Genomic DNA, 18,687 nt, shown 5'->3' with positions numbered 1-18,687 from the left:
ACTTACACCCATAATGTCGCCTTTGCTCTGGTGGTTGCAAAGGGTGGAATAACTGGGCACACACCAACAGAGAGAAGGAAACAAGCGCGGCATCGGCCTCCGGTATAGTTATCCGACCCAAAGCCGACGTAACAGACAAGCTTGATGAGCAGGAAATACCGTTGACTTGACTGAAGATTTGGCCGATGCCTGGCCGATACTTATTAGATGTTTCAAATAATGAGGCCGACGTACGCTCTTGAGCCGACGTCGGGCAGACGTACGTGTGCTGTCTGGGTACATTATGTGGTTGAATGAAGCCTTGTTTACCACCGAAAAGACACTTTTAAGTAAGTTAGTGATAATGAGTGAAAGCTGTCAAAAGCATCCGTTAAAAAATGAATCCTATGGTTTTATTACAGTCTAGTAAGTTACAGTAAATTACATGTATAACCACAGTTTAACAGCAAATATCATGGTTAACTATACTGTAGCCAAGGCCATGGTTAATTTTAGTAGCCTACGGGATGTAGCATATTAATGTTTCTCCCTATTATGTGTACAGTAATTATTTGACACGATGCCATAGTTTTCTGTTTACCTGCGTACTTTAAGTGTTTGCTTGGCTTTATATAATGTCTTTCTTTACCTCAGTACAAAATCGTTTACAAGCTGCACGTGCAGGTGTTGAACTCAATGATCTTCTTCTCTGGCAAACGACTGAACGACTGAACGACTGAACGCACTTGCGGGTTTCGCGCGTTGTAGTTCCCGCGTGAGAAAGTGCGCCAAGTGCTTGATAAACTGAACACTGCTGTTCGGATTGCAATTCATTGAAACATTCGACTCACTCGAAAGATTCGTTCGTCAAACATTCGATTCACCAGAAAGATTCGTTCGTCAATCAGCCATTGGCTTGTGCCACAGTGAATAACGAAATCTCTGGTAGACCCTTTTACAATACAAAAACAAATAGCTGTGCGTATGTATGAGGCAAGACAGGAATCCATAGGAACAGAGGGTAATTACACGACTAGAGTTGGACATAATAATGGCTTAAATCAATTCTTGCACAGAATAGGGAAGCACCCTAATAATGGATCCTGTAATGTACAAGAGACTGTATAACACATTTTGATACACTGCAAGAAATATGAGGAAACAATGACTTGGAAAATCAAACCGGACAACAAAATATGACAATAGAACATTTATTGGTAAAAACATCTTATAAAAGTATTGATTAAGTAATTAATTACCTAAAATTACTGGGCTAATTGATCGACTGTTAGAGCTTGGGATTGTAGTTTATCATCTGATGCTCACACTCCAGTCCAGTAGGTGGCGGTTTGCCAAAGGCTAATAAAACCAAAGAAGAAAAAGTCGTCCCCTTACGGTTGTGGTTAGAAGGGATTCGGCTACGGCGAAAATCTCTTGAAATCTCGCCGGATGAGCGCTGTTTTGATCCTAATCCTACCCCAAACATAACACTAAACCCAACATTTTACAGAATTTAGGATGTTACTGTATCCTATCTAACAAGCACCTTTGTATTTCATCATAATACTACTCACAAACCTAACCCCAAATCCAACATCTCGCGAGATTTGGCCGCAGCTGTAACCCCTCTAGCTAGAACCTCTGCTGCTTGCTTACTGCTTGAGAAGAAGGCGGGCGAATTTGAAACCAGCGCAGATTTGTTTATATCGATGAGACAATATTTTGCGTTTCTACGTTGATATTATCTTATATGACACTGTGGAATGTAAGTAAAACAATTGTATACTTATAAAATGTTTAGTAACATGATTTCGTCGCTGTGATATTCGCATAACCAATTCATCTGTATTCATTGTGTTAGCTTACTGGCTAACATCAGTTTCCCAGAGTTTCTCGATCTGTGTCGTTTTGCAAAATGAGCAACAAAACCCCACGATCAACCTCGAGGGAAAGCATCGATCCTACCAGAAGTAAGTGGAAATTGTTTGAATTTTGACGCTTATTTGTTTTAACAAAATCGCACGTTAAAAACTCCCCATATGTGTCATGTTTTAGTGGGAATTATACATGGAATAGATCGGAACACACGTTTGTCATTATTATTAGTTTCTTATAATTCCCATTAACTTATATGGTAACTGTGTTTAATTTCGCACCGACACAAAACTTTGGTTGTTGTTTGTACATAGAGTCAAATGGAGGGAGTCCCCCAAGAAGGAGGTCTTCTAGGTTGTCAGCAAATGATGAAAATCTTACCTCTAAAGTTGTGGTAAGTTTACTATACGAAGCCAATTGTTGATTATTAGGACCAAACAGACACATAACCGTAAAAATACACTTTATCACTTATTCACAAACATTTTATTGTGATTGTGTTTGAGTGTTGAAGCAGACATCACATGTCATGCTTGTGAGACAGAAAATATGGAGCACATACATAACGTTAGAAATAGAGACAAAGCTGTGAATGTGTTTTTTTTTTAACATCAACCTTTTCCTTCTGATATAATAATAATATGCGATAGATATATTTCAAGAATCAATGATTTACAACAGTAAACATGGTGATGATTTAAGTTTTGTTGTCTTTTTCAAGGCGCCGCCAGTAGCTGTAAAAAGATCAATTTGTGTAAGAAAAATTGCACCCAGGAAAACGCAGGTAAGGCTAAGCTAACAAATAACTTATAATGCATGACTTAATTACATATACCACATAATATTTTGCTTATTTTGTAAACGTTCCACTAGGCATCATCTGAAAGTAACAAGGAAAATGCGGAAAAATTGTTGGAAATGTCAGTAAAGAAGTCCAAAACCTTGACACCAGCTCCAGACACATCAACTGCACGCAAGACAACAATCTTATCTCCGATTTTGCCTCCTTCATCTCCATCATCTCAACCTGGAGAATCCGAGCAGGACCTTGTTTGGTCTCAGAGAGTTCGGCGTTCCTACAGCCAGCTGAGTGTGGGGGACAAGTCCTTCGAAAGCCCTAAATCCCATCCCGCCTCTTCTTCTTCTTCTCCCAACAGCCGGGAGAACCTGTTTGGGTTTGAAAGGCTTCAGACGCCAGAGGTGATGCATAAAAAAGAACGGTCCAGGGTAGCACTTCAGAGCTCCATGTCACTCAGTATGGGTTCTTTTAACATCTCTGCTGCTGATGATAGCGCTACCAACCCTCCAGAAGTAGATCCGAACATCCCTGGCGTCTGTATGGTGAAAAAGACCAAGCGGAAGCGGGTCCAACAGATAAAGGTGAGAACAGGAAGGTGGAGAACATTTTATATCTCCACCACTTGAAACAAAAAATAGAATAAAATGTAAAATTTTGTCTGTCCAAAAACGCTGTAGCACCACAATGTTTACCGTCTTTAGAAAGTCAGCTTATTATTGCCAGTGGCAAAGCTAAGAGGTGGCCTCACCCCATTCAACTGCATTTTTAAAAGACAAAATTCATAGGATCTCAATCATGTCTGGATGAGATGTATACATTGAACAAAATTATAAATGCAACACTTTTGTTTTTGCCAGTAAAACAAAATACAGTAAAACTACAGATTTTAAAGTGACTGTTTATTGTGGCCAGCCTTAAAGGAATAGTCTACTCATTTTCAATATTAAAATATGTTATTACCTAGGGATGCTCCGATCGATCGGTATCGGCCGATAATGGCATTAAATGATTCGAACGGTGCTCGCTAAATCTGCCGATCTCATAAACCGATCTTTCTGTTTACTTTTGTCATCAAAAGGATCCTGAATGCGGCTGCGATTAAAGACATTTTTTACGTAGCGCGAGCATTTTTACAACCTGTTGCTCATGTGCGACGTGCAGATTTGTATGTCTCTCTTTGCCTTTACAGAGATATGCGTATTTTCTATGAGGACACGCTCCGGTCAACAGCGCGAGGCGTCTTCACATCCCCATCAAACAGCGTATACAACACATATCTATCACAGACAATTGCATCCTCATGCCAAACGTTTCTTATTTGCATGCGTTTTAAAGTTTTGAGCGTTTAAACTTTTATTTTCCTCACAGCTGCTTGTCTGCGTTCAGCCGCCGCCCACACACAGCAGCCTGTCATCAGTGCACGTGAACTGAGCCATCTCTCTCTCACGTCTTAAAGCTGCAGTAACCTAATTCATCTCTCAATAAAATCACTCTCTGCTCTTGACTAAAGAATTTTTATACTTCATACGAATGCGTGTATATTTACTTAATACAGTAAAGTCTGTGAAGTGTTTTATTTTCAGTACTTTTAGGAGACATAAGCCTTTTTAAAGCCATATTAAATTTCTCTTTCCAGAATAAATATTTGTTGTGCTTATTTATTTGAGTCTCTATTAAAACAATAATATACCTAATTACTGCTAGTAAAATAACAAAGGCAACATCCGTGGTATTATTTTATTTAGAAAAAATGTAACATTTACAGTCATCAAAGAGCTTGCATATCAGCTTTAAAAAAATCGGTATCGGCCGATCACGAAGATTACAAATCGGTGATCGGTATCGGCTGCAAAAATCCTGATCGGAGCATCCCTATTATTACCTTAACTAAGAATTGTTGATGCATCCCTCTATCATCTGTGTGCGTGCACGTGGGCGCTGGAGCGCGCTGCGACGCTTCGATGGCGTTTGGCTTGGCCCCATTGATTCAATGGTGCCATTTGGAGATGGAGTTGGAGGTGACCGGGCACGTCAACGTTTTTCCTGTTTGGGACGAGTGGTTATACGGGCGGGTTTGGTGGTACAAAATGGAACGTAGCGCTTTTCTAAGCGGATTTAAAAGAGGAGCTACATTTTATGGCGTAATAGCACTTTTGGGAGTACTTCGACTCGGCGCAGTAACACCCTCCCTCTCCCATTATGAGAGTGAGAAGGGGAGCGAACTTTTCAGGAGAGTCACTTCTAACTTTATCTCTAAATGGTACCATTGAATGAATGGGGCTAAGCTAAATGCTATCGAAGCGTCGCAGGGCGCTCCAGCGCTTACGTGCACTCACACAGATGATAAAGGGATGTATCAACAATTCTTAGTTAAGGTAATAACACATTTTAATATTGAAAATGAGTAGACTATTCCTTTAAGCCTGGGGTACAATGCATAATTTTTGGCTGTCCCAGATGAAAGATCTGGCGATTTCTGTGATCGTCGCTTTTAATTGGTGGTCCTATATCGTACAGTGAGAGAGTATCAATGACGGCCGTTTTTCCGGTCTTGCGATCAAAGATAGCCTAGGATAGTTTCTGTATAATCAGTATCTTGATATATGCCACACCTGTGAGGTGTATGGATAATCTCGGCAAAGGAGAAGTGCTCACTAAGGGGCGGTTTCCCAGACAGGGATTAGCTTAAGATAGGGCTAGACCTTAGTTTAATTAGGAAATATAACTAATTTTAACAAACATGCCTTACTAAAAACTTTACTAATTACTTGTGTGCAGTTTGAGGCCAAACAAAGGGCACTGATGTATTTTAAGATATGTCAGTGCAGGTTGTTTTCAGTTTGGACAGCTCTTACATTTATTTTAGTCTAGGACTAGTCTAATCCCTGTCTGAGAAACCGCCCCTAAATGATGTTTTATTAACAAGGTTCGGGAGGAGCACGATCAGATAATTAACTAAGTTAGCACAGGTGCATCTCATTAGGTAATCAGCCAAACATTACATTTACAGACATCCTACCTACTTTAATCTCGAGATTGTTTTCCCACATCCCCCCAACCACCCCAACTCTCCACTCTAATCTGTTCTATCCCATTTTGGGATTGGGGAGTTCTCCGGGTACGGGCTATACCCCAGATTCGGAGTTCGAGCTTCACTTCGGATCCAGAACCCTCTCTCAGGACAGCACGCCAAAATATGCTTACTTTCGCAATCAGATTAGATGTAAGGGCGAACTCGTGAACACAGATTTCTGAATAATATTTAAGAGAAATCTGATTTTTGTGTACATAGAAAAGGTCTTGGATCTTTGAGTTCAGCTCTTAAAAAATGGAGTAACAAAGAACAAAAATGTTGTTAATAATTCAGTATTCTTTTCAAATTCATACTAAGGTGAAACTATGGTTTTGCAATTCACTCACTTGTTCTTTATTTATATTTTTTCCAGATTAGAATAATAATAAAATCATACTATGGCATAACACAAATGTATCTGAGAATTATGTTGTGACTAAAAGCATCCAAAATAAATCAAAAAATGTAAAAACCGTACTTGTGTCATTTTATCAAGAAGCTTCTTAAAGTTTTACCATAGGATACCATTCTCTTACCTTTAACGGATTATATTATTTTGGCCTGTTTGATAATACTGTCAGCTACGTACATTATTTTTTAGCATGTTTAAATCTGTTCTGCAGAAGCCTGCAGATTTTACATAAAATGAGTCTTGAGTCTATGTTTTTTAATCTTATTCTCTTCCCTCAGATGTCAGAGTTGGATGATCTTGCCGCACAAATGAATGCAGAGTTTGAAGAGGCTGAAAAGTTTGAACTTGTGACGGAATGACGTTTTTCAGGAGCTCCATTCATTCAGGATATTTTGTACACAGCGTCCTTGTGAACATATGGCTTGTTTATTGTTCAGTACTTCTTAAGACTTTTTCTGTATGCAAAATCTTGAGTAATTAAAATGTGTTATGTTCTTAGGACATCAAGCAAAACAGTTTTATTGTTCTTGAAAAGTACAAGATCGTTTTAAAACACAGTGAAATTGTGTTAACATTTAAGGTATTTTTGTTTATTGTTTTTCATACTTAATGGATCAGTAGGTATGTCTTTTTTTTTGCCCCAACATTTTTTTTTATGTTCTTTTAAACTTTTATCTTTCTGTTGTTTCCCAAATATTAATGTCTTTTTACTATCACAGACGTGAGTGGCCTGTTCATTTAAAATATATATATTTGCATAGTGGAATAGTTAATCGTTCAATTAAGGTTTAAAAGTATACAACTAAAATACTTGTGATAAACTTCTGTAAATGACATAAAGATAATTATCAGAATATAAAGGATGTCTGTCTTTATAAAAGAAAAGCAGTTTCTTTTCCCACTATGCTTGATAGTAGAAATATCTTGTGCTAAATTTGTTTAAAGACTATCTAATTTTGGCTTTGATGCAGAAAAATTGGTGGGAAGCTTTTTGTGTTAAATGAAATAGAGTCTGTATCATCATTATGTACAGCTATGTATACAACAAAATTAGAAGTGCTGTTCTTGACTGGTTAGGATTGTTAAGAAACAACACATGAAACAATATAAACAACAAGCTATTAAAATAAATACAACTCTACAGTGAGTTATGAGTCTGTAAGTGACTAAGCAGCCAGTTTAACTATGCTAGTAGATGCAGCTGAGTGGTTAGGCAAAAATATTGCTCATTGGAGTTATATTGCACAGTATTTTACATTTAGCAGACCCTTTTATCCAAAGCAACTTACAAATAAGGTAACAATGGAAGCAAGTCAAATCAACAAAAGTGCATAAGTGCTACCAAAACTAGTTAACCTACTGCAGTAAACAAAGGCATTTTGTGTGTAATATATAATATTTATGGGAAGACTGAAAGGAAAGAATAGGAGAAATAGATGTAATTGTTAGTATTGCAATGTCAGGTGTTAATGAGCGATGTCTTTCTTTAGTCACTTCTTGTCTTGAAGATTGTTAGTGACTCGGCTTATCTTGTGGCAATGGGCGGATCATTCCACCAGAGGGGATCAGTCTAGAAGAAGGTGCATGAGATTGATTAATATTGCAATATTGGAGTTGTATTGCACGGTGGAGTAATAATGTTGATCCAATAATAATGACTGGAATTTATAAGTCCTTATAAATAGTTTCAATGTGTATAGGTTGAAATGAAAAGTGGCAAACATATACATACTGTAACATAAAATATCAATGCAATTACAAATATTAGTATATGCTAATCGCTTAAGTTTGATAATTGGCAAAACTCATGTTGTGAGAAGCACTTACATCTGAACATACAGTAGATTGTACAGCGAATCAGAAACAATATGACGAATTACCTTTTCGGTGTGTGCTTGCATGTGGCAGGTCTTCAATGGCAGGTCTTCACTTAATCCAACACTCTTTGACCTGGTTTCACAGACGAGGCATAGCTAAAGCCAAGACTAGGCCTTAGTAAATCAAGATGTTTAAGCATCTTTTATAAACATTCCTTAGAAAAAGATCATTAGGCTAATTTTAAGATCTGTCAGTGCAAGTTGTTTTCACTTAAGACATTTCAAACGTGCATTTTTTTAGTCCAGGACTAGACTTAATTCCTGTCTGGAAAATGCCCCTTAAAGTTTGTTTTTAGAACCTACCATTCTTATACAATTACACTAAAAGTGACAAAATATTACAACTTAACACATACAGTATAGCTGGGGTTCATTGCAACAGACAAAAGGCTTGCTAGATAATAATAAACACAATAAACACAAATAATTCAATATTAGTCTGTTTATATACCAGAGGTGGATATTGTTTGTACATTTGTCTACTATAGACACATATCCACACTACATAAACTTCTATGCATTAATTTATATGGAGATTTTTGAAAGTGATGCACAATTAAAACAAAAAATAATCATACTTGTTAATTATTTCCCCTGACATTTTATTAAGTTACTTTTATTTATGGTATTATTTACTTTGTTTTCATTTTATTATCATTGTATACTTAAGGCTTTATTTTAACACTTTTACAGTAACAACCCCGGCTGTGTAATTTTTTTACAATTCTAGCTAACACTTGCAAGGACTTGCTGACACATTTTAAAATTGTGTTTCAGGTTTAATTAAGATTACATAAGATTGGTTTTGTTGACTTAAACAATTTAAGTTGTACATCGAAAAACATTTATTTGCCTTCAAAGCACTCTTTATCCAATTTTTTTCACAAAAACATATCAAAACTTTTTACAAATACAGGAGAGGATCATCACCTGACAGTAAAAGACCAATAACACAGATTCCTTGGCCTTCTGAACGTATGTTAAAGGTATTAAATCAAATCTATTTTTTTATTCTATTTCAGGCACTAGTCCTGATGCGGTCTCAATCGATGGTTGTGGATTATCATCCATCTCTCGTCCTTGCTCCTTAACGTCCTTTGTTTCTTCCAGAGTTACTTCAACTTCCATTTGTAGTAATTCTGGACGCTCCTGGAATGTCCACCACATGGATAAATATATGTGGACACAGCTCTGGTCTTTGGTGGCCTTACACTGACAGTGCCATTTAGCAGATACTGTGTTAAAAGTTACTATTGTTCTCCCGACCTTACACCAGTTGTCTTTGAGGTTGGTGAATACAGAAAAGTAGATGTATCTCTGCGACAGGCCATATTCCCCCCAAAAAACAGGGAAGACGCAATCAACTCCTTCCTCCCTGGCCTTCAAATGGATGTACTTGCATTCCTGGAGTCCTGATATGGAGATTAATCCATTGTCCAACATTTTGTCCAGAGAGACATCGTTCAGGCGTGGTGGAGGAATGTAGCCTTGTGCCGACTTTGTCCTTATAAGGTGTTCACATTCCCATCCAGGATGTCCATTCTGGGTTGCTATCCTTGACATGTCTTTGCATCTTTCTAACTCACAAGATATTCTCCTCAGGAGAATATGTTTGATGATATGAAGTGGCAGTCTTTGCCCATGTTTCTCCTTTGGTGTTACATAAATACCATTTATTGGATCTACGCAAAACATTGGGTCCTCCATGCCATGCTGCTGCTTCTCATGTCTCCTCAAATTTGAGACCGTAGAAAACTCAATCTTGCATCCGCGGCATTTCAACTTAACATTTTGTGGAGGCAAATCTGTCTTATATTGCTTCTTTGGCGTTACAGAACTGCCATTTTTCGGATCTAAGCAAAGCATTGGGTCCTCCATGCCATGCTGCCCCTTCTCATGTCTCCTCAAATTTATGACAGTAGAAAAATCCATATTGCATTTGTGGCATTTCAAATTATCTTTTTGTGGAGGCAAATCTGTCTTTACAGGTATCTGACAGGTATTTGCATTCTGAGCTTGCACTTTTGAAGATAGTTGGTCTTCTGAATAAGATCTTTTTTTGCCAACAAAATCTTTTTGCTGGACCCCTATAAAAAATTAAGCGAAAATGTATTATGACCCATTTTACAATGCAATGGTGTAATAAACAACTCGGCTGATGTTGTAGAGTTTTCAAAGTTAAAAAAGCTTTCATACCTGAACATTTCTCGGCCACTTCATATCCTATGAATGAATAAACCCATACATATAACATTACAGATTAAATCAAAGATCACAGAGATATGGCATTAGAATATACATAGAAATGAAGTTAACACACAGTTCTAGGTCATCATAGTAAAATGAATAATACAAACCATGATTTTGTAGATGTTTTTTGAAATCCCCACATCTCTGTATAGTTCTTACACACGTGGAGCAATGCCAGTGGCTTCTGCCATGTACTCCATCAGTGCAATAGCAGGGTATAGTGAACTGCACTATAATAAAGCACAGAACATATACACGGTCTGAAAAGTTTCAAGGGAAAAGAGTCGTATGATCAAATATTTTAAGTAAATTACCAGAGTTAGCTTTTTTGTAAAATACTGCATATTTAAGATGCCGTTGTGACAGGTGTGGCCGAGTCATTGGGATAGAAATCCTGCAGTAAGTACAGTCAGTGTCATCACAGAGACTATACAGATCATCCTCAGAGGAAAAATCAAATGGCCTCCCTACAAGGAAAGACAGAAACAGACCACTTCAGATTGGTTCATATACAGGAATAGAAAGAGGTTGCATGAATAAAATAAAAAATATATATTTTACTTGCCTGCCATGACTGTGAAATCTGAAATGTAGGCTAATTTCAAATACCTACAGAATAAGGATAACTAAAGTTATAAAAATACACTGAAAATGTATGACAATTTTAAACGAATGACATAAATAGCATAGACAACGATCATTTATTTTATTATCTTGTCGTTGTCACTCACCAGCCACAGCACAGTGTGATAAAATCGTTTAGTAACAAAAGGTATGGATAAATGTTTATCAACTGTACGTAACGCTACGATCTCGAAATCCTCCTGTTTCTTCTTCTTTCTTGGGGTTTGATGGCGGCTTGCATCCAAAGTTGCATTACCGCCACCTACCGGATTTGTTCTTCACATCATATAAACTTCATGCATCCCACAAGAAATTCAAAACACTTCTTCCGCCTTGTGATGTTTTTCTTCTATCCATTGGTTTCAAACTTAACTTTGGTATTCTTTGCGTTTCTCAGCTAGCATACAGTATACTATTGGCTGTCTATCTCCATGTCTTTTACATTAATCCAGTAATTTTACCAGAATGTTTAATGGCATTTCTCCCACTTCAACTTAGTTCACATTTATACAAAATCTTATTATATATACATAATTATATATTTTTCCTCACTCCTAATGCTCTACTCACATTGGGTCAAAACGCACATTAAACACAATATTTTGTAACATCACACAGTTTACTGTTTACAGTGTTTTATCATATACCTGCTTTAAAAAGAATGATCTTAAAACTGTACGTGTAATTTTATAATCTTTTTTTTTGCCATAATGCTGCCATCTCATTATTTGAAGATTTGAAGATTTTCCATTTTTTCAAATGATGTCAATAAAAACAATATCCTTTATATATTATTATTTAGGTAGAATGGCTGATATTATTATTCAGTTATTCTGTATTATTTTTATTTTATTTTGTTTGATTGCAAAACATTTTCAGCAAGTCTAAATCATGATAAAAGTCAATACTATAAAAAGACAATTGAAAAATAAACTAAAATCCACTCATACACTTACCTGTATTCATTGAAGTACTAAACGTCCATTTAATCTTTTGTGTTAGCTATGGTGCAAGGTTCATCATGTTATGCTTCTTTGTCTTTCTATCCTGCATATTAGCACCTCGTTGTCTGCCTTAACTGCCCATCAGATAATCTTTGCCAGGTTTTCTGCCCTAACTGCCCATCAAATTAATCTTTGCTTGTCATTCTTCTCTCGCAAATGCTTTAATTGCCTACTTAAGAAAGTACTTTGTTATGATCCTTATTTGTATTTTATTTTATAAATAATAAAATATATATATATATATATATATATATATATATATATATATATATATATATATATATATATATATATATATATATATATATATATATATATATATATAATTTTTAAACTTTCCTAAACCTAATACCACTTAATAACTTAACAGGTAATAATAAATAACGACAACTTTTATTATGAAATTATAAAAAACATATAATGAATATTTACAGAGAATAACATAATTTTTTAAATTATAATTTTAAAAAATATAAGCGTGTCAATAGTAAATTTATTTAAAAGTATGCAAATACAAACACGACCATTTGATGCAACTACAACCGAGTAGAAATGAAAAAAAAACGAAGTAAAAATAAACAAATAAGAGAATTCCAAAACAAAGTAAAATCTAGTAACGATGTTTAATATTGTTCTGGTTGTGGTTGTGCGCGTTTTTCCATAAAGCTCGATTGCGATAGGACCAGTGGATAGGACGAAACTGTCGCGTCACTGTGATTGTGAGCATTTGATTGGTCAAGCGAGGTGACGTATCAAGGACGAACTCGCATAAAAAGATTTCTAAATGCTGTTGTCTACTATGGAAGATGGAGCTCCCCGAATCAAACGGAAAAAGAAAGCGGCATTATTGCGAACACTGTGACAAAGAATTGTCACGCTCACAATACTTCGATCATAAAAAGCGGTACTGCAAAATTGAAGTTTGTGAAATAAAGTCCGAAAACAGTCAATGTACAATAGACGATGCACCGGACCTGTCATCCAGCTGTGATCTTCCTGACGAGAAGATTCCCTTAACGGATAACAGCATGCTGCTAACAGCTATCAATGACTTATCCCGTCAGTTAAGCGAGTTCGCTGCCAATGTCTACCAGGGGTTGAAGGCGATCAACGAAAAATTACAGTCTCTGGAGGATCGACTTAACGCTATCGGTACTGAATCAAACGGCTGCTCGACGGAGGAATTGAAGAGGAAGAGGCGGCTGCAAAATCCTGAAATTGCGGTAAGCCTAAATTCTTCTGTTAACCCATTTGGCAAAACGAGTGAAAGTTTTGTAACAATCATTTTACTTTTATTTTGTAGGAGGCAGTCCGTCGGCTACACAACTCCGAGGCAAACTGTAGGCGCTATGACCCGGAGCAAGGGTACGGCTGATAACCATAACACGCATTTTTTGTTTCCTATGCATCATGGGCGAGGCTAGCCCCTTTTTAGGGGTGCTTCAGCACCCCTAAAAAGGAGCTCAGCACCCCTAAAACTTGGAGCAAGAAATTTATTTATTCCAAAATGTTCGTTCGTCTTTGACAAGGTTATAATGTCCAAAACATACTCCGTAGTTTTGGTTTAAAATGTATATGTTAAGGTAGAAAATGAAAACCTCCCCGCTTAGCAAATGGTGTCATCCTCTTCTTTTACTTCTCTGTACCTGCATCGCTTACCGTCATTCAGCGCGAAACACACGCAGAGTGAGAATCAGTTAAAATTGTTGTGATGCAACTTTTTTGTTCAAATCTTACAAAATGTTTACGTTATGTTTATAATGAGCGAGTACATCACGAATCAATCTTTCAAGTCGTGTTTTTGTCTTATACTGAATCACCATGGTACACGTATAATAAGTGTTTATTTTCGGCTTATCTTAGTCCGGCGGGTACCCGCGTGCTGCGGAGTAGCAAAGTACCTGGGTGACTCGTCCATGGACTTAAACGGAGAAAAGTAGCGCCGGTTACAATGTTCTTCCGCAAGACGCATGCAGTTTTGTGCGTCTCAGTGGGTAGTTGCATACGTGTCTCTCCGTTGTTAAAGTTTATTGTATGATTTATCGTTAATTTGAGACTTATTTAACAATTGGGAGTCATGTAAACATGACGTCACTTGCGTCTTTTCTGGTCAGTCGTCATGAAAACATGGCATTTGGAACAGAGTGAAAACAAACATATCACTGTATACCACCAGTACTGGTAAGTTATGTGTGAAATCACTAACTGTCTGACTATCAAACTAGACAATAAATATTTTTTTAGTTTGTCACATGTAGATTAATATGAAGGGGATAACGTTTTTAACCCTTAGTGCAAGAGTCACAAGTGTTTTGTTTTAGACATATAGTAAAGGTAATGGTTCAATTAAAGGACTGTTAAAAGAAAAGCTGCAACTTAACAAACTATTAATAAACCTACCATATGTTGTAGGCATAAAAGTTATAAATTAGGAGATTTGTCATTTTGACAAAGGCTTAAAACGACACACTGTATATTTACATAAAACCATACCCACACTGCTGCTGTAGCCCACCTTTTGTCCTGATATTTTAATATGGCATTAATGGCAAAAAAGTGCTAGCTCGCCACTAATTAGAAATAAAAAGGTTGGCAAAAAAATGCATCTCAAAACTCATCAGATTGATGCTTTAAAATATGTAATTTAAAAAAATTCTAAGGGGGAGCATGCTCCCAGACCCTAGAGGGGTAATTTTCTTCTCATCTTTTTCACCCCTGACCCGTTTTCATGCCTGAAAGGTCTAAAAAAAATCTGGATTTTGGAGTTAGTTGAACCAATGTTAAAATTATAGTTATTTTACAATAGACATATTATTTGTTTCTGTAGGAAAAAAGAGTGGGTGGTGGCAGCGGAGCTCATTGGGTGCTCAGCACCCCTAAAGCTCTAACCCTAGAATCGCCTCTGCTATGCATTATCGTAAACAATTTCTTTTATTAACTGCATTTTGCTTCAACAGGCTAAGCTCGCCATATAATGAGATGGTCACCTCGTTTTTAGTGGGAACACTGGTTAAAAGCCCGGAATTGCACGATGAAGGACTGGATAAAAGCGACTTTGTTGGTAATTAATTTTTACTGTGTTACACAGTTATTTAGTTGTTATTACACTTTGTTGTCATTGTGTTGTTGATACTATTTCTATCTGTGTAATTATGTTTGGTAGATTGTTGTTTTTAACAAACCCATTCACTTGTTTCTTGTTGCCTGCAAGACATATTATGAGACCGTTCGCAGAAATTTCCGCTACAAACAGCCAGAGCTAGCCAGTGTGGCCGCAGCCAATAAGAGCTCAGCCAGGAGTCGCCAGAGGAGGAAGAGGGTAAGACTGAATAAAATTAGTTTCAATTATTTATTTTGCAATGACGTACATATTGCTTATTATATGCAACAATTGTGTTTTCAGCTCTTGGAGGCGAGGCAAAGTGTACTGGCTGCGGATGAAGTGGACTTCTGGAGGGGAATCACATCTGACATGATGTCAGACGAAGAAGATGGTGCCGTTGATGGAGTTTCGGGGTGGATTGTGAGACCTCCATCGTTTCGCAGCGAGGAGCTCAGCAATCTCTGTGCTAACCTGCAAGCGAGACTAGAAGCCAGTTCGAAGTACGCAGCAATGCATCACAAGCGTCTGCACACTGGATCGCTGTCTAACAGAACGCCACCTCATTCCTACGATCCAGAGGCAGCAACAAGACATTTTGCACCAAACGTGATGCCAAGAACATAATCTTTGTCTAATTTTTGTGTGTATTTTATTTTCCCCATGCCTTAATAAAACTCTTACATTTTATCAACATGTTTCTGTTTTCTTCCCTTATGTTTTCATTAATGCTTTTAGGTTATTATAGATTTATATAAACCATCATTTTATTATATATTAAAAAGGGGGGTACTAAAAATTTTATTGTAATTGCCCAGACTGACCAATAGCAACACATCTAGCAGCCAATCACAGATGCTCTTTCTCATTTGAAAGTTGTGCTTTCTTACAATAGGCACTGTAGAAAATGTGTGGTGGTTTAATTCATATGCTAATCAAAGCCATTCACATTTCACACCTTGTACATACACCCTATGGTGTGATTTCGACAGTTTCAGTCCCCCTGAGTACATTTGTTTGGCCATGGTGATCTTGTCATGGCAAGCAAGTTTCAAGATTTTTGAAAATGCCATCACAACACTTCTGAAATTGTGCATTAGGCAGCTTGTGTAGACAGTTGGAAATGTTCTTTTGTGTTGATTTCCTCACTGCCTTCGCAAGCGATATTCCAAATACTTTATCCATATTGAAAAAATGGAAGGTTATTTCTGTGATGCGTTTCAATATGTGGTTTGTCTGAAAAGTATAGTTATATACATGCAATCTGGTACCCTATGAAGTGGAAAAAATGGTACAAAGGTGTGTAAATAGGTGTGTAGATATCTAAGAAAGCTAAGAGCCAAGATTTTGTCTATCTGATATATGATATACCACTGGATATCCCAGCAACCCAAAAATGTGGAGGCTTTGTTGTTTGGGTTCATTTTTATTCATTTATTATGATTAAATGGACTAAACATTAGCTAGCCTAGGTCTTTGTGAAAATTTGAAGGTATAGTTCACCCAAAAATGTAAATTCTGTCATTATTTACTCACTCTCATGTTGTTACAAACCTGTATAAATGTCGTTGTTCTGATAAACACAAAAATATATCTATTTTGAGAAATGTTTGTAACCAAACCATTTATGGACTCCATTTACTACCATAGTATTCATTTTTTCAACTATGGAAGTGAATGGGGTCTATGATGGTTTAACATTTTTCTAAAATATCTTTTGTGTTCCATCAGAACAAATACATTTATACAGGTTTGTAACAACGTGAGAGTGAGAAAATGATGACAGAATTTACATTTTGGGTGAACTATCCTTTTAATTCCTCTTATACTAATTTTCCAGATTTTGCCATTTGTATGTATACGTTTGACCACCACAGCATATACTGTAGGCCCAGTGGTGTAGTGCAGGGTATACGGAGTATACCCTCCTCTTTATTTGATGGCATGGGGTATACCCACTTCTACAAGGTGGATAATTTAAGAGTATACCCACTTCTCCAGACACCACTACACCACTGTGTAGGCCTTATTAATGATTTGGATGTCTTATATTGGCGTACAAGGTACTTCTTACTTGCCTAAGCAAGTCTCAATTCACAATACAATTTAAAAGTATAATTAAACTAAGAGTAATCTTTTTATATTGGATATTTCTTTACATTAGACATCGGCCACTATTTACAGAAATATCACATCAGTTAGTAGGGCCCCTGGTTTGCATTTGAATAGCTGTTTAGTCAATTATACATATAAAAGCTTCACCTAGAAGTACATGGGGATGGGGCACATGGAGGTGTCAACTGCCAGGCCAATTTTCGTCAATTATCAGTAGTTATCTGTGCTACGTGTGACTTTCCTGTGAACAGTCGTTAACAGGAAACTGCCACAGAAATTCACAGTGCCATTAACTGAAGAAAATTAGACTTTTCATGCAGTAAATGTGTTTGTAACATCAGTTAATAAAAACTATAAATATAGAGTATTTGATACACACCCTCCACCCACCCACAATCACTACTGTGAGTGCGCCCTAAAAGGTGTGCAGCTCCTGCCAGCCAGCTGAAGATTGAACCCCTCTCATTTTTCAACCTCTGCTCTGGTCACATGGTGGCGCCATTTTCACACTTATGTGAATAGCGCTGGTGTTACGTCAAAGTCTGCTGTTCGTAGCTAAACATTCAATCGTTTTAAACATACACCACTGCTGCTGGCTAGAAAGCTTGAAAATACTACTAAAACAGTTTAATATTGAAATACCTATTAAAGGGTTGTTAATGTACAAAGAATGGATCCTAATTTATAATACATATTAGGGGCAGTCGCAGATTCTCAGACAGCCCTGCTAGAAAAAACAAGACACACCATCACAGAAATTCTATTGGTTTTATTGGGAATTTTACTGGTTCTATTGGAATATGGCCAAAACACATTACAGTGTAGTGGTTTTAATAGTAAAAGCTAATGGTTCCTATTCTTATTTTAATGGAAACCATTGGAATTTTCTGTAATGGTTTTATTGTTTTTTTTTTCAGCAGGGATTTAGATTAATCCAGGACTACACTGTAAAAATGATATCAAATCAACATAATTTTTTAAATGTTCTTTTAACTTTTTATCACAATGCAAAACTTAAAATAGTTGGTTGAATTTACTTGTAGTATGACCAAGTTGTTTTAACTTTATGCAGCATGGGATTTCTCTCTATTTAGGCAACCGCATTACTCTCTTTTTCTTTTGAAAACATGTGGAAATGCAACAGTGGGTATTTTCTTATGGAAATTGTAATGCATAAAACATTTGCTGTAGTCCCTTATACTCCATGGGGCAGTTTCCCAGACAGGGATTAGACTAGTCCTATAGACTAAAATAAATATAAGAGCTGTCCAAACTGAAAACAACTTGTACTGACATATCTTAAAACACATCAGTGCCCTTTGTTTTGCCTCAAAATACACGCCAGTATTGTTTGTAGTAAGGCATGTTTGTTAAAACTAGTTATATTTCCTAATTAAACTAAGGTCTAGTCCTGGTTTAAGATAATACCTGTGTGGGAAACCACCCCATAGCTATTTAATCTGCAAAATTTTACTCCAAACCCATATGTGAAAAGGGCCCATGAGAGCATACAGGCCTTGTCTTCTTTATTTGATAACATTAAAATAATTCTTTATCAGTATATATTGTTAAAGCTTTT

At 36.7% G+C, this 18,687-nt stretch overlaps 3 protein-coding genes across 4 annotated transcripts; 2 read left to right on the top strand and 1 right to left on the bottom strand.

Annotated features, from left to right (window-relative positions):
• The first annotated feature begins 1,584 nt into the window (after positions 1–1,584).
• cdca5 (cell division cycle associated 5) lies at positions 1,585–7,285 on the top strand. Of its 2 annotated transcripts, none has more exons than XM_055168892.2 (6): positions 1,585–1,744; positions 1,841–1,949; positions 2,169–2,248; positions 2,576–2,638; positions 2,728–3,234; positions 6,417–7,285. In XM_055168892.2, exons 2-6 carry the CDS (start codon positions 1,895–1,897, stop codon positions 6,495–6,497), a joined length of 786 nt encoding a protein of 261 aa, XP_055024867.2. In that variant the 5' UTR covers positions 1,585–1,744; positions 1,841–1,894; the 3' UTR covers positions 6,498–7,285. The 2 variants fall into 2 exon arrangements, with proteins under 2 accessions (XP_055024867.2, XP_055024868.2); XM_055168893.2 differs by having other exon boundaries at positions 1,598–1,744; positions 1,869–1,949.
• Positions 7,286–8,773: 1,488 nt separating this feature from the next.
• LOC129414781 (uncharacterized) lies at positions 8,774–10,759 on the bottom strand. Its single transcript, XM_073867631.1, has 4 exons — positions 10,580–10,759; positions 10,373–10,495; positions 10,212–10,238; positions 8,774–10,102 (listed from the first exon to the last, which is right to left on the bottom strand). Exons 1-4 carry the CDS (start codon positions 10,644–10,646, stop codon positions 9,024–9,026), a joined length of 1,296 nt encoding a protein of 431 aa, XP_073723732.1. The 5' UTR covers positions 10,647–10,759; the 3' UTR covers positions 8,774–9,023.
• A 1,868-nt stretch (positions 10,760–12,627) lies between these two features.
• On the top strand, positions 12,628–15,683 carry LOC129414217 (uncharacterized). The gene is made up of 5 exons (XM_055168188.2): positions 12,628–13,116; positions 13,197–13,258; positions 14,851–14,954; positions 15,094–15,212; positions 15,297–15,683. Exons 1-5 carry the CDS (start codon positions 12,700–12,702, stop codon positions 15,618–15,620), a joined length of 1,026 nt encoding a protein of 341 aa, XP_055024163.2. The 5' UTR covers positions 12,628–12,699; the 3' UTR covers positions 15,621–15,683.
• The last annotated feature ends 3,004 nt before the right edge of the window (positions 15,684–18,687 follow it).

This window comes from Misgurnus anguillicaudatus, chromosome 5 (assembly GCF_027580225.2).
Source record: "Misgurnus anguillicaudatus chromosome 5, ASM2758022v2, whole genome shotgun sequence".
In the NCBI taxonomy this organism is placed as follows: domain Eukaryota; kingdom Metazoa; phylum Chordata; class Actinopteri; order Cypriniformes; family Cobitidae; genus Misgurnus; species Misgurnus anguillicaudatus.
Note: the sequence above shows the minus strand (reverse complement) of the source record. Positions and strands in the feature narration are given on the sequence as shown.